Source organism: Hippopotamus amphibius, chromosome 1, assembly GCF_030028045.1.
Source record: "Hippopotamus amphibius kiboko isolate mHipAmp2 chromosome 1, mHipAmp2.hap2, whole genome shotgun sequence".
Classification (NCBI taxonomy): Eukaryota; Metazoa; Chordata; class Mammalia; order Artiodactyla; family Hippopotamidae; genus Hippopotamus; species Hippopotamus amphibius.
In genome coordinates, this window is record NC_080186.1 from 166,058,755 (window position 1) to 166,084,317 (window position 25,563).

The following is a 25,563-nucleotide window of genomic DNA, read 5'->3' on the forward strand; positions in this document are numbered from 1 at the left end:
AGGAATAAAAGACAAATATTTATATTTGTTAGACAAAATGTAATAGTAAAATAAAAAGTGGATTTGTCGCAAAGCTTTTGACATACATTTTCTAATAACTGGATATAAAGCATAACTTTAGTACTACTTATTAGTACTATTTATTGAAAAAATTTTTTTTCCTATATTCTTCTATTTATTTATTTATTTGACTGTGCCAGGTCTTAGTTGTGGCATGCGGGATCTTTAGTTACAGCATGTGGTAATATAGTTCCCTGACCAGGGATCAAACCTGGGCCCCCTGCATTAGAAGTGCAGAGTCTTAGCTACTGGACCATCAGGGAAGTCCCGCCTATATTCTTCTAAAGAGTTTACAGGAATTCCCTGGCGGTCCAGTGGTTAGGACTCAGTGCTTTCACTGCCAGGGCCTGGGTTCCATCCCTGGTTGTGGAACTAAGATTCTGCAAGCCACATGGTGTGGGCAAATCCATCCATCCATCCATCAATCAACAGTTTGCTTAAGCAATAGGTCTCACACATATAGGACTCAAAACAGGTCCTTGGAAGGCCAAATTGTTTCACTATCAGCAAATGACAAACTCAACTTACCTTATTATATAAAGTATTGGGTAAAATGGTCTCTGCTCTCTAAGCCAAGAGATGAAAGCTATTGTTCTGGCAGATTCTGGTGTATCAAGTTCTGGAAGGTCTGTCTATTAAACAAAAACCAGCAACATCCAACTTATTCTAATATATCATCTATAGTGTTTTTCAAACTTTATCTTGTATATGAATCTCCTGGGGATCTTGCTGAACAGCAGACATTGATTTAGGAGGTCTGGGGATGAGCCTGAGTTTCTGCACACCACAATTTTCTAGTAAGGGGTAGGCAAACTTCTTAAAGGGACAGATAAATATTTTAAGTTTACAGGTCATTTGGTCCCTATTGCAACTTCTCAACTCTGCCACTGTTCCACTGAAGCAGCCATAGACCATACTTAAGTAAATGGACGTGGTTGTGTTCCAATAAATATTTATTTACAAAAACTGGTGGCAGGCCCCCTTGGTCATAGTTTATTAAACCCTGATCGTGAAGAATATCCTACCTCTTATCTTCAGTTTATTATGACATCTAGAATTAATTGGTCCATTCAGGCAGTTACTACAAATAAAACAATTTCTTATCTCCTCATTACTTAAAATGCCTAGTCATCTAGACCATTAATTAAGCTAGTGCTTATCCTAGATAGAATCCTAACATGTCTTTTAAATATACAAATCTCCTAATGATTTCTATAAATGAAGTTAAACCTATAAATATGAAAAGACGCTGACATAAAACATTCCAAAGTTGGTGACAAACTGATAGTTGAAACTGAAAAATATGATGTGAAATAAGACCATGTTGTAATCAATTCTAACTTTAAAATTCACAACTATCCACATGGTATATAGTTTAACAAATGCTTTCTCATGTGTTATTTCAAATAATCCTCCATAAGCAACAGCATTCTTATTTTACGAATGAGGCTTTTAGTGACTTGTCCAAGGTCACAGAGCTAGTGACAGAGGGTCCATTATTACATTGTCCAACAATCAATATAAATCCAACTGACACTGGCCACAAGTCATTTGCTTGTGTGGCAATTAGCTTAGTTCATACTCCAAAGCAGCAGTTAAAAAGACCCTGCCAAAGAACAATGAAATCACTTGAAAAAAACACAAAACACAGAAACAAAAGAGCCCTAACACAAATGCCAACACAGCAAACTTTTTTTTGGCCATTAACTATATTCCTTACTTTCTCCCTAAAATAGTATACACACATGAGAACAAGTAAGTCAAAGATGCAAGATAACCTAAAGAAAACATTTAAAACACAGCTATGATTTCAAAATAGGATGTTCATGTTTCTGCCACATTTGAAATGCCTTTTAAGCCTACTTCAATCACTATAATTACACAGTCTTACCATAGTCTGTGGAATTAATGCATAGTTTTCAACTCCTAGAACTTGACAGAGAAAATTCTGTCCACAATTTCTTCCAATCCAAAGCATTAGTACCTGGGGACAGGAAGGAAATTACTTTGAGATGCAGCTTAACAGTGAGCTATTGACTTATCTTTAACCCCTGACTATGTTTCAAAAGATCAAAATGATGAGTACATTTACTGAGATTGTACAGCCTTCAAATGAAGTAATGATAGTTACTATTTACCATGATGAGACATTTTATGCTTGGCATGAAAGGAGACTATGGAGGGAGAAGGTAGCTAACACAAAAATATACAGATTAAATAGCGTATAATCTGATAAGGAAAAGAGATATTAAAAGGAATGAAGGTAGTAGTATGCAGAGAGAAGAATCCAGCTCAGCCAAGACTACTCACAGAGCCTGCATCCATGAGGAAAGCTCCATCCCTGCTCAGCTTCTCCACTGAAAGCTGAAGAATAGGTGGCTGAGGTATAGTGCGATCATTGATGTTGATTGCTCCCTAAAGAATTAAGCAAAAGACTAAAGCTTTTAGATACAGGTAATAGGGAGACACAATTAAACAAAGAAAAAAAATTTTAATGAGTGTTACCTCTGAGACTTTGGAACTTATTTAGGTAAATCACAATTATTCATATTTAAATATAAAGAAGAGGCAGAAACATGTATCACTTATCTAAACAAAGCCACCATGAACCCCAATAAAGCCAAAATAATTTCTGATCTTATTATTTTAAAAACTAATACAATAAATGCAATGAAAATTCATGTATCCTGAACAGATAAGTAACATTAGTGAGATCCAAATAATATCTGGAATTTAGTTAATAACAACAGATGGCTGCATGGCTTAGATCATGTACATATGTGGAGGGAAGAGTAAGTCTAATGCAAATGAGTTTTTAATAGTTCTCTCCAATTTCACATTTATTAAGGCCAGAAATGGAAGTTTCTCATCTATAATTGACTATAATACTGCCATCTTAAAACACACACACACAAACACATACCTTTAAATATTCGTAACTATTCATTTTTGACCAAAAATTGATTTAAGGACTAAAACTTGGTACTTAATTAACCTTATCTGAGGGAGAAAGTAAATAAAATACTGACCTATCAAGGGGTACTACCTTGATGAGGCTTTAGCTCTACCAGGAACTATTAATCACAGTACCTTAAGACCAATGGCCTTAGGGTTTATGGGGAGCAAGAGAGACTATGACTCAAATACAGCCATTCAGCAATTAATGCGAACTAAGAAAAGACCTAGTGGTCCTTCTTGGTGGTAAAGATGGGAAGCTATCAGTAGCTTGGTTCTCTAGTCTTGTAGAAAAGGCTGATCTGAAAGAATGAGGCAATGCAAAGAGAGTCCATGAATCTGAGCTAGACCTGAGTTAAATTACACCCTAGGCCTTTCCCGTGGTTTGTGTTTGAGTGCCACATCAGTCCCCTTTTCTTCCTAAGCTTACTTGCAAAAAAAGAGTCCTGATAAACATACCACTGAAAATCCTAACAGTGCTTGTCTTTGAGTGTACATGAGTGATTTATTTTTCTTTTTTCTAGTGGTTTCCATATTATAGACATCCAATATATTGCATTTGTATTTTTATGTTAATTTGCCATTTTTTTTTTAATGTGACAAAAAGATAGGGCCAGTTAGTTGAACTTGTCAAACAGGATTACTCTTAAGTTATTATTTTTGTAATACAAACTAATAATGTCATCAACTGTTTTCATTTGCTAAAAAGTTACCTCAAATTTCATAGGCAGTTTCTCCTTTATATATGCAAGATATCTTAAAATCTTTAAACTCTGAAAAGTTTTTAACCAAAATATTACTTCCAACATATATATCCTAACTTGATCACAATGTAGAAAGAAAGGTTATGACAACATTTTCATGCTTGTAGCTTTAACTCAGGTTAATTTCCTATCAAGGGAAAATAATGTTACAACTTGGATAAATATTTTCTCTTTAATTCAAGAAAACCATTACACTAAATATTGACCTGGGGTATTCAAGTGTAATTTCACTCTGGGATACTCCTTTCAGATCAATTTGTTTAAACAAAAAAATCATAGGTTGCTCTGGTCAACTTGACAAATCTTCATTTACTTAGATCTGCTCTAAAGATCTGTCTTAAATAAAAAGTAAAGTTTATTACTTTAATAATTTAAATAAAAGTATTATTTCCAGGAGCTTCCCAAAACCAAAATCTCTTTATACAGGAATAAAATGAAAAGCTTTAAAATAGAAAACACCTTTCTTTACTTCTGCAATGGATTCCATATAATTAGGCTTATAAACCTTCAAGTAAAAGCAACTAAAAAATGAATCAATCTTACCTCATCTGAGAGATTGTCAACTCTATACAAACTGGGATGAGTTGTGAGCATAAGGTAAACCAGGGGCTGATTTTTCACTTGACACATAGCAAAAATGCGTTCATCTAGACGTGCATTTGTCCCAGTCTGAAATGATTTCTATAACAAAAACATACACCTCGTCAAAAAAAAAAGGTATTTAACAAATACATATAAAATTTTGCAAATATCAGTTGTTAAAACAGTATCTTCAGGACTTCCCTGATGGCACAATGGTTAAGAATTCACCTGTCAATGCAGGGGACAGGGGTTCAATCCTGGGCTGGGAAGATCCCACATGCCATGGAGCAACTAAGCCTGTGTGCCACAACTACTGACCCTGCACTCTAGAGCCCATGAGCCACAACTATTGAGCCCACATGCCACAACTACTGAAGCCCACGTGCCTAGAACCCCTGCTCCACAACAAGAGAAGCCACTGCAATGAGAAGTCCACACACCACAACAAAGAGTAGCCACCACTCGCCAAAACTAGAGAAGGCCTACACACAGCAACAAAGACCCAATGCAGGGATTTCCCCGGTGACGCAGTGGTTAAGAATCCACCTGCCAATGCAGGGGACCCCGGTTCGAGCCCTGCTCTGGGAAGATCTCACATGCCGAGGAGCAACTATGCCCATGCACCACAACTACTGAGCCTGCTCTCTAGAGCCTGCGAGCCACAACTACTGAAGCCCAAGTGCCTAGAGCCTATGCTCTGCAACAAGAGAAGCCACCACAATGAGAAGCCTGCCCACCGCAATGAAGAGTAGCTCCCACTCGAGGCAACTAAAGAAAGCCCACTCACAGCATTGAAGACCCAAAGCAGCCAAAAAATAATAAATAAAAAAATAATAAAATTCTTAAAAAAAAAAAAGACCCAATGCAGCCAATAAATAAATAAATAAATAAATTTTTTAAAAAACCAATTATCTACAGACAGAATCAACAAATTTACTGTTACTTATTCTTTTGAAAATGTATCTTAATAAGTCACACACATCTATTAAATTGTGGCTATATCCGCACCTAAAAGTCTTGACAAATTAATTATTTGACCATGGCAAAGTCACTTAATCTCTCTGGCATCTGCTTCCTAATCACTGAAATAGACCTAAACACTCTATCTACCATATAGGAATAGTGATGTAAAAATCTAAATAACACCATAAGGATAAAGCTATATTGCAGATGACAAAATAAAGACACATATGAAATATGAAGGACCAAAGATCTAAGTGTTCTGTAAAAGCTGGGTGATGATTAATGGTGGTTAACTATCCTCGTTTCTCTCATAGTTAGAGAAATTAAATAATGTAACAAAGCTCACAAATAAATCAGGAAAATTAATAATCTGAAGACACCTACTTAGCAGAATAGAGTTAATAAGTAACTGTGCGTTTCAACTGCAATATTAGCTCCATGAAGAATAACGAAGTTCTGAGGTGAGGTTTTAGCCATTTCTACTGATGGAAAGGAGTAGAAAGAGGCAGAGAGATAACAGCAACAAGAGTATGCCTTAAAGCAAATGCACTGGGACTTCCCTGGTGGTCCAGTGGCTAAGACTCCATGCTCCCAATGCAGGCGGCCCGAGTTCAATCCCTGGTCAGGAAAGTAGATCCTGCATGCTGCAACTAAAGATAACGCAATGAAGACCTGGCACATGGCAACGACGATCCCAAGTGCCACAACTAAGACCTGGCACAGCTAAATAAATACATATATATTTTAAAAACAAACAAAAATGCACTGACTATAAACAAGGAAGATATAGAAAAGGCTCTTTTTGGGGGGGGGGGGGCGCTGTGTCGGGTCTTCATTGCTGTGCTTGGGCTTTCTCTAGTTGTGGTGAGCAGGGGCTACTCTTCACTGTGGCTTCTCATTGCGGTGGCTTCTCTTGTTAAGGAGCACGGGTTCTAGGCATGTGGGCTTCGGTAGCTGCAGCATGTGGACTCAGTAGTTGTGGCACAAAGGTTCAGCAGTTGTGGCGTGCAGGCTTAGTTATTCCGTGGCATGTGGGATCTTCCTGGACCAAGTGTCAAACCCGTGTCCCCTGCATTGGCAGGCGGATTCTTAACCACTGTGCCATCAGGGAAGTCCCTAGAAAAGGCTCTTGAAGCAGTACTATGGGAAATGAAAGAAGTTCTGTTTATTCACTCAAAAAATATTTACTGAGTGCCTACTATGTACACAGTGGTAGATGAACAAGATAAAAATCCTGTCCTTGTGGACAAAAATAATTAACAAGCAAAATATATGGTATTTCAGTGTTAAGCACTATCGACAAAAATAAAGGAAGAAAGAGAGATAAAGAATGTCAGTGTGGCTAATTCTTAGAGAAATGCAAATCAAAACTACAATGAGGTATCACCTCACACCGGTTAGAATGGGAATCATCAGAAAATCGACAAACAGTAAACGCTGGAGAGGGTGTCGAGAAAAAGGAACGCTCTTACATTGCTGGTGGGAATGTAAATTGATACAGCCACTATGGAAAACAGTATGGAGGTTCCTTGCAAAACTAAACATAGAACTACCATATGACCCAGCAATCCCACTACTGGGCATATACCCAGAGAACACCATAATTCAAAAAGACACATGCACTCCAATGTTCACTGCAGCACTATTTACAATAGCCAGGACATGGAAGCAACCTAAACGTCCATCAACAGATGAATGGATAAAGAAGATGTGGTACATATATACAATGGAATATTACTCAGCTGTAAAAAGCAATGAAACTGGGACATTTGTAGAGACATGGATGGACCTAGAGACTGTCATACAGAGTGAAGTGAATCAGAAAGAGAAAAACAAATATTGTATGTTAACACATATATGTGGACTATAGAAAAATGGTACAGATCAACCGGTGTGCAAGGCAGAAATAGAGACACAGATGTAGAGAATAAACATATGGACACCAAGTGGGGAAAGTGGGGAGGCTTGGGGGTGAATGAATTGGGAGATTGGTATACCAAATTGTACACTCTAAATATATGCAGTTTATTGTAAAAAATAAAAAGTAAAAAAAAAAGAAATAAAGGACAAAGGATTTGATTCAGGCAAAATTGGATTAAAAAATAAGTAGTTTGGATTAGGGAAATACAAATCAAAACCACAATGAGATACCACTTCACACCCTTTAGAATGATGATTATAAAAAAAGAAAGAAAGAAAGAAAATAACAAGTGTTGGTTAAGATGTGGAAAAATTAGAACCACTGTGCCAGGCTGGTAAGAATGTAAAATGCTGCAGCCACTGTGGAAAACATCATGGCAGTTCCTCAAAAAATTAAAAATAAACTTACCATATAATCCAGCACTTCTACCTCTGGCTGTATATCCAAAAGAACTGAAAGCAGTGTTTCAAAGGGAGATTCGTATACCCATGTTCATATCAGCATTATTCACAATAGCCAAAAGATGGAAACAATCCAAGTGTCCATTGACAGATGAATGGATAAACAAAATGCGGTATATACACACAGTGGAATATTATTCAGCCTTAAAAAGGAATGAAATTCTGCCACATGCTATAACATGGATGAACCTTGAAAACCATTATGCTAAGAAGTGAAATAAGCCAGACACGAAAGGGCAAATATTGTATGATTCCATTTATATGAGGTACCTAGAATAGTCAAATTCATAGAGACGGAAAGGAGAATGGTGGTTGCCAACCACTGGCAGTAGGAGAGAATGAGGAATTAGTTTACTGGGTTTAGAGTTTATGTTGAGGATGATGAAAAAATCCTGGAGCTGGATGGTAGTGATGGCTGCACCACAGTGTAAATTTACTTAATGCCATTGAATTGTATACTTAAAAATGGCTATCATATGCTAACTCATATATATGGAATCTTGAAAAATGGTACGGATGAACCCAGTGGCAGGGCAAGAATAAAGATGCAGATGTAGAGAACGGACTTGAGAAGGGGGGGCGGGGCATGAAGGGGAAGCTGGGACGCAGTGAGAGAGTAGCATTGGCATATATTCACTACCAAATGTAAAACAGATAGCTAGTGGGAGGCTGCTGCATAAAATAGGGAGATCAACTCGATGATTGGTGATGACTTAGAGGGTTGGGATAGGGAGGGCAGGACGGAGTCATGGGAGGGAGGGGATATGGGGATATATGTATGGATGTAACAGATTCACTTTGTTGTACAGCAGAAACTGGCACAACAGTGTAAAGCAATTATACTCCAATAAAGAGCTAAGAAAAATGAAAAAAAAAAAAAAAGAATGTCAGTGTGGGATGGGATGAGAGTGTTGCATATTAAACGGGGAGATGAGGGAAGGCAAGCCTCAATGAAGGACAAAATTTAATGAAAGATCTGAAGAGGGAAGAGCTCAGATTCTTAAATGTTAAAATTTAAGTATTTATGTAACCTCTGTGCATTTACATTATATTCAGAAGTGGAAATACATAATTTGAGTCTCGAAGTAGACTCAAAAGCCATTTCTATCAATGTATAGCAGGTTGCCTTTCTCACCTGGAAGAGACAACATACATCTGACGGGCCAATGCTGGAGTTCAGAAAGTATACTAATTGACAAGAGCAGTCCTTAATTAATCCTGGAATCTGGGGTGGTTCCCCAGGTGATTTGTTAGCAAGCTTTGAAATAAAATTTTACAAGGGAAGGTTATCCTAAGTCTCCAAGTTTGGACATTTTTTATTAATTGAAGTATAGTTAACTTACAATGTTGTGTTAGTTTCAAGTGTACAGCAAAGTGATTCAGTTTTATATATATATATATATATATTCTTTTTCAGATTTTTCTTATATTCTTTTTCAGATTCTTTTCCAGTATAGGTTATTACAAGATATTAAGTATACTTCCCTGTGCTATATAGTAGGTCCTTGTTATCTACCTATTTTATATATAGTAGTGTGTATGTTAATCCCAAACTCCTAATTTATCCTCCCCCACCCCCCAATCTCCACTCCCCCTTTTGGTAACCATTAGTTTGTTTTCTAAGGACATTATATTTTGGACACTGGAAAAATAAGCCTCCTCCACCAGGCTAGTTTCCTTTTTTCTTTTTTCAGGAGCCAGGGGTATGGGCAAAAGGCAGGCAGGGGAGACAAATAAATAATAATAACATAAAAAATAATACTTTTTAAAAAAAACTGTATAAATAAATATATGCACATAGAGCTACTGGGCCATAGAAGTAAAGGCAACTGCCAGAGAGATAATATTTGAGCTCAAAGACAAGGACAGGAAAGCATAATACAGATCATGGAAATAAGTACACAAATGTATGAGAAGGCATTTCTAAGATTAAGAAATGAAATGTGGCTGAAATACTGTAGGGAGCAAGAAATTGTCATAAGAAGAGTCTCATGTGCGATTTGTTGCTCCAGCAGTAAAATACATAGTTTCTGTTTTGAAAAGCTGGAAAATTGATCATTTGCATCTTTTTTTTTTTTCGGCCACACAGTTTGGCATGTGGGATCCTAGTTCCCCAACCAGGAATCAAACCCGTGCCCCCTGCACTGGAAGGCGGAGTCTTAACCACTGGACCACAGGGGAAGTCCCAATCATTTGCATCTTTGATAACATCAGTGAATACTTCATCAGTGAGCATCTCTTACAAACCAGGCACATACTTTAAGTCAGTATTTTGTAAATTTTTTTTGGTTACAAATCCTTTAAGATACAATGGGAGTTAAGGTCCCTGTCCTCAGAAAACTTAACAGGCATAAAGTTATATATACGTTTAGTGGTTCACAGGACAAATATTTTGGCTGTTGACATTTTCACTGTGTTAGTTTCTAGTTCTGACTGTTTTACCTGTTTAAGGAGAGCCAACACAAACAGTGGGAAAAGCCGCAAAGAAAAAGGAACCATGAGTCCAGACTGCTGGTTACTTAGGACTGAAGAACGATAAGCCGAAAGAGAGTCTATGACGGCATTCACTAGGGCGTCCCGAGCATCACTCAGACTGGCAGTCACAGACCTGTCAACAGCTAACAGAGGTTGAGGTAGGGACATAAGAGAAAAAAGACAGAAGTGTTTAGCTACTCCACTATTAAGGACAGAAAAGTTTTTTTAATTATACAAATTCTCTCTCAAGTTAGTACATACATAAGGAACCAAATACAGCAGTTTAAAGCACATACTTTGGAATATCAAACCAACCTGTGTTGAAATGTTGTTCTGCTATTTCCTAGCAGTATGAATATCTGGCAAGTAATTTAACCTTCATGAGCCTCAGTATCCTTATCTGTAAAATGGGAAAACTGTATTTTGCCTAATCTAAGATGTTATTAATCATAACCTACCATTTTCTTTTATGTATTAGAAAGAAAAAACTCTGCAATTAAAACACACATGGTTTTTTAACACAGAGAACTTTTATTTCACATTTACTGAAAGAACTCTTAGCTATTTAGATGATCATCAACTGTCAAGCCACTGTTTTATGCTTTTCTTTATACTCAAAAATTTTTTTCAATACTAAAAACACTATAATTGTTTTGGAGACTTCTCAAACTACAACCAAACTCAGTTCAAGTGGTGTCAAAAAATACACTCAATGAAGTGATGTTATTAACTGCTATGACCAAATTTGTACATAAGCAAGAAAGAATGAAGACTACTATTAACCGATCAACAGTACGCTGCTAAGACTTTATCAGCTGAAGACATCCTGATTTTAAAGATTTTGACAAAGTGTGAAAAAAAGTGCATATTGGGATCAACCAAATTTGGTAACAGAACTTGGGAAGACTTTTTTTAAATCCACAAATATTGCCTGACATATAGTCGTTGATAATAATAGTAAGATAATAATAATCACACTGTTAGCAAAACATACTAGTTCAACAAAATATAAAGGCAATGACCCTCAAATTTCTTAGGTCACAATCTTTTAACTTTTAACAACATATGAGACTAAAGTGAGGTTAGATCCTTTACTACGTTCCATTAAAGAAAAATTTTCCCAACAGGAAATGCAAGAAAATACGTAATTATTCCTATTATAGGAAGATTTGAGTTTGAAGCAAATGGACCCATTGGTAGTCATCCATGAAGGAGAAAGGGAGCAAGAACCAACATGATGTTAAGCTCTGTGCATTTGAAAAAGGGATCCAAAAACAAAAAAATCCAAGAAGGCAACTCTATCTGAGATGGAAGGCATAAAGTAAAACATGCTTATTTAAGTCCACAGCAGGCGGACTGTGAAGCAGAAAACAGTTTAGGCGTTGCCTAAGGCCAGTGAGGGAAGAAAAAGGGAGTGAGCAGTAACTGTTAATGGGCATGAGATTCTTTTGGGGGTGATGGGAGTGTTCTAAAACTAGATTGAGGTGATAGCCACACAAACCTGTATATATACTCAAAACAACGGAATTGTATACTTAAATAAGGGTTAAGTGATTATTATATCACTTATATCTCAATAAACCGAAACTATATTTCCATAAAGCTGTTTAAATTAAAAAAAAAAAAGATTGGGTTATCTGCAGTAGATCCATTTATTTAAACAGTTACTTAGCAGGCATATACCAGATTCAAAATATTGAAATCGTAAAGCTAATTATTTAAAGGAAAACAAAACTATGTGGATTTTTCAAATGTTACTACTTGTAATATATTTACAATAGGTGATAACGATTCTTACCCATATTGGCCAATAACCCTGAAATTGCTTGAACATCAGCTCCAAGAAAGACTTCATTTAGAGTTGAAACTACTGGCAAGCACAAAGTATGAACACGAATTCTTCTTTCACCTTTGGAGAAAACACACAAATGACAGTGAGGGACAACAATATAAAAAAAAGTTTGCATTAAAGTTACTCGGAAAAATCACTCCTTTTCAATTTAGAACCAAACAGGGTTATATATAGTAAGCAGGGACAGTATCAAAACTTTAATTAATAAAAACTCTAAAGCATTATTTCTTTTATTTTTTTTACTACAAAATTATTTTTCTTCAAGGTATTACTGAAAAGACAACAGAGATCACATTCAAATGATGATAACATGCTAGCGTCTTAAAAATTTCTAAATTTTTTGGTTACTTCACCCTCTTTTATAAAAACAGGAAATTTGGGGGAAATATACATACTGTAAGACAATACTACTCTAGGATGTGTTCTAGAGTCTGTTTTGATATTCAAAGTCCAGAAAAATTTTATACTTTTCTTTTTAATCACAGGAAAAAAATTTAAAAGAAATTGACTAAAGCCACTCAGCACAGCCAAATTATAAACAAACAAACAAATAAATAAAGTTTCATTAAAAAAAAAGAAGAAAGAAATAGACTAAAAGGCACAATGCTTCCTCTCTGGTAATTACCCACAAAAACAAAAATCAATAAATACAAGAAACAAAAATGAAAACATTTTGAGAGCCATAAAATATCAAATATCATGTCAGTCTTTAAAAAATTTCTAATGAGCGACAACTTGAACACCAAAGAAAAAGAACGAGTTAAAAACCTAGAGGGACTTCCCTGGTGGTGCAGTGATTAAGACTCCGTGCTCCCAATGCAGGGGGCCAGGGTTTAATCCCTGGTCAGGGAACTAGATCCCACATGCATACTGCAACTAAGAGTTCACATGCTACAACTAAGGAGCCCATGTGCCACAAATAAGGATGCAACATAACCAAATAAGTAATAAAATAAATAAATAAATAAATAAATAAATAAATAAATAAATAAATAAATAAATAAATATTAAAAAAAAATCTAAACTCCTACAACTCAACAACAACAAAAGCTAGAGAGGATACCCACACTACAACCTGTAGGGACATATGAAGACTAACAAAATTGTATCTAGGAGGAGCTCATACAAATTACTTTTAAAGAGAAGAAGTAATATCTGCAAAAAAGGGTAACATTGTTTAGTGCTTCTATTCTAGATAAAAACATTAACAACTAAAAGAAATAAGATACAATTTAGTTTATCATATTCCCAACAACAACTATTACACACACAGATAGACACACACAGATACACCCACATAAAATCAGAGTTGGTAAAATATTTCTGAAAAGCAATCTGGCAATACCAAGAGTTTTCTAAACAGTTGATCTCTATACTTTTTATTTCCAATTCCAGAAATCCATCTTAGGGAAATTTTCAAAATTGACAAAGCTTTGTGGACATGGATAGAAATCATAATCACATTTTCCATAAAAACAAAATATTAGAAATAAACTAAACTTCAAACAGTAAGTATATAAAAAGATATCCAAACATTAGTTATTAGGGAAACATGAAATAAAACTAAAAGTGATATTAGTATACTTTATTAAAATGGCAAAATAAACAAAACAAACAAAAAACCTCAAGCCAAAAACAACAACCAAAAACTAAACACTGGGGACTTCCTAGGTGGTACAGTGGTTAAGAATCCGCCTGCCAATGCAGGGTACACAGGTTTGATCCCTGCTCCAAGAAGATCCCACATGCCTCAGAGCAACTAAGCCTGTGCGCCACAACTACTGAGCCCGTGTGCTGCAACTACTGAAGCCCACGTGCCTAGAGCCTGTGTTCCACAAGAGAAGCCACCACAATGAGGAGCCAGCCGCACCACAATGAAGAGTAGCTCCCACTTGCCACAACCAGAGACAGCCTGTAAACAGCAACAAAGACCCAATGCAGCCAATTAATTAATTAATTAATTAAATTTATTTTTTTTTTTTAAACTAAACACTGATAATAGCAAATGCTGATGAGGATACAGAGCAACTGGAACTCTCATACACTGCTGGTGAGAATGCAAAATGGTACAGCCGCTTAGGAAACAGTTTGGCAAGTTCTTAAGAAGTTAAACATAAGCTCACCATACAACCCAGCCATCCATCAAAAACCCTGAAAAGTATTAACCCAAGTGAAACTACAATTTATGCTCACACAAAAATCAGTATGCAAATGTATATAGGGGCTATATTTGAAACTGCCAAAAAATGGAAACAACCCAAATGTACCTCAACTGGGAAGTGAATAAACAAACTGGGTACAATGCAATACTACTTAGGAATAAAAAGTAACAAACTACTGGTAGATGCAACAACATGGATGAACCTCAAATGCACTATGCTAAGTGAAAGAGCCAGATACAAAAGGCTACCTACTGTATGATTCTATTCATAAGACATTCTTACAAAGGCAAAACTTAGGGTCAGAAAACAGATCAAAGGCTGCTAAGGGATGGAGATGGGAGAGAACTGACTACAAAAACACAAGGAGATTTGGGGGGTAATGGAACAGATTTTGATACCTAAATTGTGGTGGTGGTTACACACCCACTTGTCAAAACCTGTAGAACTATACACTAAAATGGTAGATTTTACCATAGGTCAATTATATATTACTGTTTTTTTTTTAATATTAAGAAAAATCAATGAGTAGAAAAACGACTGGGATGTTCTTTTGTTAAATAAAAATGATATCTAGAGACAAATCCATCTTACTTTTACATTTATGGTATGCAGTATTATAATCATAGTACAAAAACTGGACTTCTCTCATAATAAAAGTTTTCATTAAAATATCTGTATTATACACTTTTTATAGATTTTGGTAGGGCTGTAAAGGTCAGTAGACATAGCACAGAAACACTTCCAAAACTTTTTTTTAAGGAGACAAAACAGAATAGAGGGTGAGAGCTGTGAATTTTTAAAATAAGAAAAATAAATTTAACCAGCCTTCACAACATCTTTAGGACAAAGCACATTATAAATTAACTAGTACTAAACAAATTATACCCTTAAAAAGTGTTTATCTTCCATTTGAGCTCCTTCAGAACTTAACTCAAATGTCACCCTCCATGAGACCATTCCTGGCAACCCTATCTTAAAAGACCATCCCCCCAACACTTCTTAAATGCTCACCTGCTTTCTATTTCTAGTTAACTAACAACACTATATAACATACTACTATTTTACTTATGTATCCTCTTTATTGTTTGTCTCCTCTACTAGGATAAGCACTATGAGAAAAAGGTTTTTAATTCAGTTTTATTGATGTATTATCAGAACATATTTCAGACATTAAGTAGACTCTCAATAAATATCTATTAAATAAAATGCTTAAAAAAGTAAATACCAAACATCTTAGCTTTACCAAGAATAACAAAAAAGCTCTTAAGACTAAGAATACTCTTTTGGCTTAACAGAAATGAGTAATTACCTCCAAAGAAGATGGAGTTTATCACAAGCCATAGACTACATGGACAAATCAAAAATCTTACCTTTACTACACCATTGTGCTTACACTTAACAATACTGTATGTTAGACTTAAAATTTTAAGAGGACAGATTTCAATAAAACAAACAAAAAAACTTACCTTTGCTGGATGTATACAAGAGTGCTGACTGAAAGGAAACCAACTGAGTGTCGGTAAGACTCTCTTCCACTGACATCTGTACTGCATACCCAGCATCTGGGTTTACATTGGGCAAAGACAGTAAGTCTGTTGACCGAACAAAGAAGTTCCCATGGAAAGTATGAATGGAAAGACCTAGAAAAGAAAAATGTATCAAAGTGATTTATATACACCTACATATATTTACATTTTATCCTTGTCACTTAACAGAATGGCAGAGAGCAAATTAAAAAGTTTAGATGTGATATTGTGGTTTATAAGAAATATATACTTGGGGACTTCCTAGGTGGCACAGTGGTTAAGAATCCACCTGCCAATGCAGGGGACATGGGTTCGAGCCCTGCTCTGGGAAGATTCCACATGCCGTGGAGAAACTAAGCCCGTGAGCCACAAATATTGAGCCTGTGCTCTAGAGCCCATGAGCCACAACTATTGAGCCCATGTGCCGCAACTATTAAAGCCCACGTGCCCAGAGCCCATGCTCCACAACAAGAGAAGCCACCACAATGAGGAGCCCGTGCACCACAATGAAGAGTAGCCCCCACTCGCATCAACTAGAGAAAGCCCGTGTACAGCAATGAAGACCTAACGCAGCCAATAAATAAATAAATAAATAAATAAATGCAATATAAGTTAAAAAAAAAAAGAAAGAAACATATACTTGGTCTTCACCAGTTTCTGGCACAGAGCTCCTAAAACCCTTAGAATTCCCTATGTGTTGAGAGTCATAAAGGTATTTTTTGCTATGTTAATGAGATGACTTTTGGAAAGCACTTAGGTAACCTAAGGATGGGGGCTGGTTGTCAGAGGAGTCAACCATAAGATTACAGGGTTAGAACTTCAGTTCAACCCCCACTACTACCTCCAGGGAGGGGAGAGGTGCTGGAGGTTGAATCAATCACCAAATGTGAGTGATTTATCAGTTATGACTATGTAATGAAGCCTCCATAAAAACCCAAAAGGACGGGGTCCCTTGGCAAGCTCTGAGATCGTGAATATGTGGAGATGTGGGGAGAGTGAAGCTCTCAGAGAGAACAAGGAAGCTCCAGAAGCTCCATGCCCTTTCCCCTTCCCTATATCTTGCTCTATGCATCTTCTCTATTTTGCTGTTCTTGAGTTATATCCTTTTAAAATAAACTGGTAATCTAGTAAGTAAAATATTTCTCTGAGTTCTATAAGCCACTCTAGCCAATAATTTCAACTAAAGGTGGGATTCGTTGGAACCTCCAATCTATAGCCAGTTGGTCAGAAGCACAGGCAAGAAACCAGACTTGAAACTAGCTTCTGAAATGTGGGTGGTGGCAGGGGAGGGCTGGGAGACAGTCTTCTGAGACTGAACCCTTAACCAGTGGGATCTGATGCTATCTCCAGATAGACAATGTCAGAACTGAGTTAACTGCTTGGTAGAGTGAGGAAAAACAACCCACACATTGTAACTGGAAGAAGAATCATTAAATAATACACAGTAGTTAGTGAGAGTGTGGAAGGGATAAAAGATACCTTCTTGAATGAATTCAAATTTTCAAAAAACTTCTTTTCAATAATAATTTGGCAATATCTATCAAAATTCTAAATGGGTACTTACTTCGATGCTCGTAATTCCATAACTAAGAATTTATTCTAGAATATCCTTGTAAAATATCATCGTAAGTGTTTCTACTAATAAATCTCACAACTGGCACTTGCTCACACTGACAATTTAAAAAAAAAAGAATTTATCCGATAGATACATTCAAGTGCCAAATTTATACATACAAAAAAAATTAAGCATTACTATTTCTGTCATAACAAAAGAACCCAGAAATATCTTCAATGCCAATCAGTAGGAAAATAACTAAATCGTGATGTTTACATTCTACTGAATACTGGGTAGAAGTTAAAAAGTATGAGATAGATCTACATAAACTAATATTATTAGATCTTCAAGACTTGCTGAAAACATGTACAATGTTATTTACGCTACTACACTGTACTATATATTTTCCATGGAGAGGTACATATGCATGTAAATGTATAGAAAAACTTAGTATCACAGCAATGTGGTTATAGTGACTACATAGGGATGGAGTGAAAGTGAAATACACACAAGCTGATGCAAGAGGACTTTAGCTTTATCAATAATGTTTACGTTTCTTACAATAACAGGTATATATTTTGCTTGTGAAATAAAAACCAAGTTTACAACAGTAATTAAGAAAAAAGGAAGGATGTAGGTCTATACATACAAAAACAAAGTATAAACAAAAAAAGAAGCCAGATGTGATCCTCAATGCTGTTATTTGAAGGTGAAAATATATTCCTATGCTTGTATATGCACGGGAAAACTTTTCAAGGGCATATGAGAAACTCTGAGGTAGACAGACTTTATGGCTTAAGTTTAATTTCTCATTTTATATCTTTTTTATACTGTACTTTTCTTTTATGGTAGCTTTACCAAGAACATGTGTAATGTTCACGTGTAATGAAATTTATCATTAAAAAAGAGAGAAACCTAAGCAAATTAACCACAAAGATTTAGTATATTAAGCATAGGTTGGTTCATATGTCCAAGCTCTTTATGCAAAGTTAGGTACATATAAAATAGCTTCTGTCCTGCCAAAGAGAAAAAGTCTTAAAAGCATTTTTATGATGTACATTCCCCTAAATTTAGAGCCAATATTGCAGAAATAATCATTTCTGAGGTTTGTCAATCTTGAATGAATAGGACACAAGAAATGGGCTCTTTAAAACATACTAGAATTAATAAGCAAGTTCAACAAGGGTGCTGGATACCAGATCAATATTATAAGGATTAATTATATTTATAGGAGAAAGAAAATTTAAAAGTAATTCTATTTATAATGGAAAAAATAAAATATTTAGGAATAAATCTAACAAAAGAAATGCAAAACTTACATTCTGAAAATTGCAAAATATTGCTGAAAAAATTAAAGAGACATATCATGTTTTTGGATGGGAAGACTTATTATTGTTAAGATGCTAATATTCCCCAAATTTACCAACCTATTGAATGCAATTCCTATCAAATACCAGCTGGCTTCTTTGCAGAAATTGACAATATGAAACTAAAATTCATACAGAGATGCAAGGGACCCAGAATATCATACAATCTTGGTAAAGAAGAAAAAAGTTGAGAGGACTCATACTCTCTAATTTCAAACTTATTACAAAGTCACAACAATCAAGAACATTTGGTACTGGCATAAGATAGACATATAATTAAAAGATTAAAAGAATAAAATTCAGAATCCGAAACAAACCCTCACATTTATGATCAACTGATTTTTCACAGACGCCAAGACAATTCAATAGAGAACAGTCTTTTTAACAAATGGTGCTGGGACAATTGTATATCCACATGCAAAAGAATGTTGTAAAACACCTACCTTATCAAATACAAAAATTAAAAATAAAGACTTAAATATAAGAATTATAACTATAAAAGTCTTAGAAGATAATGTAAGTATAAATGTTCATGATCTTGGATTAAGCAGTGGTTTAACGCTACAATAAGACACCAAAAGCACAAAAAGAAAAAGGAAAAAGTTGATAAATGGAACATCACCAAAATTAAAAACAATTGGGGCTTCCTAGGTGGTGCAGTAGTTGAGAATCCGCCTGCCAGGGCGGGGGACATGGGTTCAATCCATGCTCCAGGAAGATCCCACATGCCACAGAGCAACTAAGCCCGTGTGCCACAGCTGTTGAGTCTGCACTTTAGAGCCCATGAGCCACAACTACTGAGCCTGTGTGCCGCAACTACTGAAGCCCACATGCCTAGAGCTCATGCTCCGCCACAGGAAGAGAGGCCACGGTAGTGGGGAGCCCGCGAGTCACAGCAGAGAGTAGCCCCTGCTCGCCACAACTAGACAAAGCCCATGTGCAGCAATGGAGACTCAATATAGCCAATAAATAAATAAATATATATATAAATTAAAATTAAAAAATAAAAAAAATAAAAAACAATTGTGCCTTAAAGGGTACCATTGAGAAAGTGAAAAAGGCAACCCACAAAATGAAAAAATAATATTGGAAATCATATATCTGATAGAGGCCTTGTATCTAAAAATATATAAAGAACACTTACAACTCTATAATAAAAAGACAAATAAACCAAGTTTTTAAATGGGAAATGATCTGAATAGACATTTCTCCAAAGATAAATAACCTTTAAGCACAAGAAAAGATGTTCAACCTCATCCATGAATAGAGAAATACAAATCAAAACCTCAATGAGATACCACATCACACCCACTAAGATGGCTAAAATTAAAAAAAACAAAAAAATAGGACAATAACAAGTATTGAAAAGGATGTGAAGAAATCAGTACTTTCATTCACTGCTGGCAGGAATGTAAAATGGTGCAACTTCTGGAAAACAGTCTGGCTGTTCCTCAAAAAGCTAAACTTTATGACTCAAGTATTGGTTGGCCAAAAGGTTCATTCAGGTTTTTTGCAAGATGTTATGGGAAAACAGCCAACCTTTCAGCCAACCCAATTTATACCTTAGGTATAGACCTGAGAGAAATGAAAACAGGTCCAAAACCCTCTACACAAGTGTTCATAGCAAGGGACTTGCCTGGTGGTCCAATGGTTACAACTTTCACTGCAGGGGGCACGGTTTGATCCCTGGTCCGGGAACTAAGATCCCGCCAGCCCTGCAGCATGGCCAAAATTAAAAAAAAAAAAAAAATTCATAGCAATACTATTCATAATATCCAAAAAGTGGAAACAACCCAAATATTCATCAAATGATGAAAGGATAAACAAAATGAGGTCTATCTATACAAAGGAATACTACTGAGAAAAAAAACCAAACGGAATATTTTTAAAAGGGGGTAATGAAATATGATATATGCTGCAACACGGATGAAGCTTGAAAACATTATGCTAAGTGTAAGACGCCAGTTACAGAGGGCCCATATTGTATGGCTCCATTAATATGAAATACCCAGAACAGGCAAGTCCAGAGACAGAAAGTGGACTGGCAGTCACCTAGGTGGGGGAATCAAAAGTGATTGCTAATCAGTACAGAGTTTCTTTTGGGGATGAAAGTATTCTAAAACTGACAATGGTAATATATGGTAAATATATTTAAAATCACTGAACTGTACATTTCAAATGGGTAAAATGTATGATATGTAAATTTTATCTCAATAAAGCTTCTATTAAGAAAAGGAAACAGAAACAGAAAGCTATTATGCTAACTGGTTTTGGGTGATGCCAACATCTGTGAGTTGTTTGGAGATGTGGCAACCTCTTAAGTGTTTATCTGATACTTTATATAAAAGATTACATAAGTTTTCTTTTCAGTTGTTTCATTCAACCATTTTTTTTTATTACAGTGATGGATAATGGATAACTCCATTTGGCACATTGTTTGATCAATAGATTTTAACATCTATCTAGTGGACAGGTCTGTGGATCCTTATCTTTTGATACCTATTTTTTTGCTACATATTTCACATAATCTTTGCACTGTAAAAAATTATTGCTTCCCACACCCTTTTATACAGCAGTAATATTTTAAAATCTGAATAAAAGAGTAGAAACAGGTTGATAATGTGGAGAAATGAAATATCAAGAATTATAATTTCCCATTTTCTTAAGAAAATAGTTGTCACATTTAGCAGCCACAAAGTATTTATCCTGAAAAACATATTTGGCATAAGCATTCTGAAACTGTGAGATGATTTCCAAAGCAACAATGTGGCAAGGTATTAGTAGCAGGTGCAGAATGAGAAGAACACAAACTAAAAGATATCCTACTTCTAGAGGTGGATGGTGGTGGTGATGGTTGCACAACAAGAGAATGTACTTAATGCCACTCAAATGTATACTTAAAAATGGTAAAATGGTAAATTTAAAAAAAATTTTTGGCTACATCGTGCAGCATGTGGGATCTTAGCTCCCCCACCAGGGATGAAACTCATGTCCCCTGCATTGCAACACTGAGCCTTAACCACTGGACTGCCAGGGAAGTCCCATAAAATGGTAACTTTAAAGTTATGTATATTTTACAACAATTTTTAAAAACAGTTGTTTAAAAAAAAAAGGTCTTCCACTACTTCTGTTCAATAAGTGGAATAAAAATCTATCAGTAATATGTTTTTTGTTTTTGTTTTTTTAAAGATGCCTCAGATTTTTTTTTTTAATTAATTAATTTTTAATTGGCTGTGTTGGGTCTTCCTTGTTGCACACAGGCTTTCTCTAGTTGCTGCGAGCAGGGGCCACTCTTCATTGTGGTACATGGGCTCCTTGTTGTGGTGGCTTCTCTTGCTGTGGAGCACGGGCTCTAGGCACGTGGGCTTCAGTAGCTGCAGCACATGGGCTCAATAGTTGTGGCTCACGGGCTCTAGAGCACAGGCCCAATAGTTGTGGCTCACGGGCTTAGTTGCTCCGCGGCATGTGGTCTCCTCCTGGGGCAGCGCTCAAACCCGTGTCCCCTGCATTGGCAGGCAGATTCTTAACCACTGCGCCACCTAGGAAGTCCCAGTAATATGTTTTATTTTCTTTGGAAGTAAGATTTTTTTTTTCACTGAGATACAATTCACATACAGAAAACCCCACAAGTGTACAATTCAGTGTTTTTTAGTATATTCAAAATAGTCCCTAGTTTTTCAATACTGTGTCTATTTTTAATTGCACAGTCTATCAAAGTAAGTACAATATCTTTAGAAGAACAAATTTAGAGGAACAAATCTTACTAGAAAAGACTAGGTGAATATATGTGTACATTTATTCATATCAAAAGCAACATTTACACCTTTGCAAGTATAAAAAAAAAGCGCCCCCACCTTTGGTACAACGAATCCTCATGACTGCCTCAAAGCCAATCTTCCGAGTGAGGTATCTCTGTAGTTCCTTCTGTAATTTCTGTACTTGGACTGGGTTGTGCTGATGGTGGTAAGAGGGATAATAATAGACACTACCTGCTGAATACCGAGAAATACAACCTGGAAGAGAACACACACTCCTTTTAAATTTTGCCATTAACTACTATTATTACACCAGAGTAACTACAAGCATTTGAATCAATCTTCCTTTAACCTCCTAAGATATTGTCAAAAAAGGATTATTTCATTTCTTTAAATAGTAATATAGAAATTTCTCTATTATAAATATTCAGAGTAGAAGACTATAAGGTTTATTACAAACTAACTTTCCAAGGGAATAAGAATTCTTTCACTTTGTCCTCTATTTAGAATATCATCATAAAAATACCATTTTGACCTTCATATGAGAAAAATAATCACTAGGAAGAACTTACCCAGAGAAGCCAAATCAGAATACTGTCCACTGAGAAGGAATAAGTCAACAGCTACCTGCTGACCAGAACAGTCCAAGGCTAATTTCTTATAGAAGTCAGTTGATGGTGTCAAGTGAATTTCCTATTAATAATTACAAAGAGAAAAATTTTAAATCATTAAATTGTCATAAAATTGATATACCTATCCATATATACCAATGCAATTATCCTTGGGCATTCTACAAAATCCTTTTGTTTTGTAATATTTCCTCTTTTTTTCAGTAAGAATCATGTCCTGCTTAAGAATTTTCTATCTTGTTTTAAAAAGAATTCCATCTATTATACTAATTTTGATAGTCTTAAATGCTTATTATGCTGGAAACTTCTAAACAATTCATATGTAATACTTTTCATCTAAGAAATGGGTACTATCCATATCTTCATTTTATAAACATAAGGAAACAGAGTAGCAAAGAAATTATGTAACTATTCAAGCTCACACATCTAAAAAGTAGTGAAACTTAGGCAGACTTATTCTAAGACTGAAGCCTTAATCATTACAGGATATGGCCATACTGTCATCATCTTTTGAGAAGTATACATCTCAAACTAAGTTTACACACACAGGTGCTCAAAAACAACCCCTGGCAGTCAATACACCAAACCATGGCTACTTTTTACTCATCATCCAGGTTCTGCTTCCTCCCTAGCAAGCACATTCTCTTAGTCTGCCTGACTTTCTCATCAAAGGCAGGCAGCATTGCTAGTGGCCTGCTAAAGATCTAAACATAAGGTAAGGGTGAATCAGATAGAAAATAATGTAATAAAATAGAACTGTCTGCGTAAAAGAAGAGAAACACTTTATCCATTTCTTCATATTCCCTCCTTTCCAAAATTGAAAAATAAATTTAAAATAAGCTCTGTCAAAGGGACAAAGCACCAGCATAAATCTTATCATACACTTGATGACTTTCTAACCTTAGCAGATGACCTTTGGTTGGGTTCTTCTCGTGGTTTCAGGGCTCCCACTCCAAGAGTTGGGAGTTGTGTTTGAAAAACAGACATTCGGCCACCAGTTGGGGACATCAGCTTAAAGGCAGCCTGAAGTGCTGGACCCAAGGCACTCTGGGTCTCTAGGGTCTTGGTGAACATTTGCGGCAAAGTTTTCAGTAAATCTTGGACAAGCTTGTAAAATAAAGCAAGAAAACTCAAGAGTGTTACAATAAAAAAAATTTTTTTTCACAATAAGTCAGTAACTAATACAATAGACAAGACACTGAGTCATGATGATGGTCAGAGAATCTACAGACAGTACAGTAAACAATGAAGCTGGTCAAATGACAAGAGAGCCATTTTAAGTCAACATTATAAATTGGCAAGCAAGACAAATCAAAATTGGGGCCTTACAGTTCTTGCACATGCAGTAGTCCAGCAAGACTATAAGTCCAAAATGTATCCAAAAGAACCATCACAGTTTAGAGATTTGACGTATTTAAATGCCATGAAATATGGCCTTCTCAATCACCTCTACACACTTTATTCTTTTCAGTTTCAAAGTGCGTTTAACTCTTCCCTATTGCAAAATCTAAGACAGCCAGTAAATTTGCCAACTAGTAATATTACTATGAAAGAAAAACAAAACAAAAAACAACTACCTATTCAGGTTAGGTTGTACAAATAAAGAGAGTTAATGGGAAAAAATACTTCGCACTATGGCAAAGTCACCATTGCTAACAGCTGAGACCATAGACTTGCTAGTTAAAATGTTACCCCTACGGCATATATGCATGTACAGGGTAGACAACATCCCCCCTTCAGACACATTCTGTTCACCTCTCACTGTATTATGTCATGGCAATTTCCAGGCAGGTAATAAGAGTTTCTTCTGAACTGACCCCAATGACACTCTGTGAATCAGAAAAGCAAAGGGCACTGAAAGCAGCCTAACGTGCTTCTATGTAGTGACCAGAAGCTTATCTCAGCAACCCTCCCAATTTCCCAAATGGCTGGCAAGGCAGGTTTCCTTCAGATTTTCCTCCTCTATGGAATAGGCTTATCTTCTACCCTACTACAAATTGATACATTAAACTTAAAAGCAATCAGTTCAAGGGAAAGCTCAAAAGCTGTTCATCTGATGAATTTTAACTAACTGCAAATATAAAATGCTATACATCTTAGAAATGTCACAGAAAGAAGCAAAATTCTACCTAAAGTTCATTTTTAAAAATATTCCTTCAACATTTCAATTAAACATGTCAGATAGGAAAGTGTCCCTTACCTCTTTACTTTCATTTAAATTTACTAATAAGTTCTCTGGCATAGGTATAAAAACATCTGAAAGAATAAATAAATATTTCTTTTAAGCAAAACAATTATTAAAGATGTCCCAAATACATAACACTGATATAATTAACCACCCCCATACTTAAGAGAAAAGCCACCTCCTCCACTTTTACAGCAATGTCTATATATGTTCAAAGAATCACCAAAGGAGCACTGATTTAGGTTTTTATTGCAACTTATCTATTACCATGTAAAAGGTAAATAGTCTCCCAATTAGAAAATACTGATCCACAAGCACTCAGTAAGGGTCTGTACAAGTGCTGTTTCCTAG

At 35.8% G+C, this 25,563-nt stretch overlaps 1 protein-coding gene and 1 non-coding gene across 4 annotated transcripts in view; both read right to left on the reverse strand.

Annotated features, from left to right (window-relative positions):
- Positions 1 to 25,563, reverse strand: part of SEC24A (SEC24 homolog A, COPII coat complex component) — a 70,336-nt gene that overhangs the window by 2,969 nt on the left and 41,804 nt on the right. For all 3 annotated transcript variants that reach the window (XM_057734774.1, XM_057734754.1, XM_057734763.1), the window contains 11 exons: positions 25,228 to 25,283; positions 23,928 to 24,134; positions 22,971 to 23,091; positions 22,498 to 22,656; positions 15,662 to 15,835; positions 11,980 to 12,090; positions 10,149 to 10,324; positions 4,323 to 4,460; positions 2,371 to 2,475; positions 1,952 to 2,044; positions 589 to 692 (listed from right to left, as the gene is read on the reverse strand). In XM_057734774.1, coding sequence (XP_057590757.1) covers positions 589 to 692; positions 1,952 to 2,044; positions 2,371 to 2,475; positions 4,323 to 4,460; positions 10,149 to 10,324; positions 11,980 to 12,090; positions 15,662 to 15,835; positions 22,498 to 22,656; positions 22,971 to 23,091; positions 23,928 to 24,134; positions 25,228 to 25,283 — 1,444 coding nt within the window. The remainder of the gene's footprint in view (positions 1 to 588; positions 693 to 1,951; positions 2,045 to 2,370; positions 2,476 to 4,322; positions 4,461 to 10,148; positions 10,325 to 11,979; positions 12,091 to 15,661; positions 15,836 to 22,497; positions 22,657 to 22,970; positions 23,092 to 23,927; positions 24,135 to 25,227; positions 25,284 to 25,563) is intronic.
- TRNAR-UCU (transfer RNA arginine (anticodon UCU)) lies at positions 251 to 323 on the reverse strand. Its single transcript has one exon. It is a non-coding gene; the product is annotated as a tRNA-Arg (tRNA).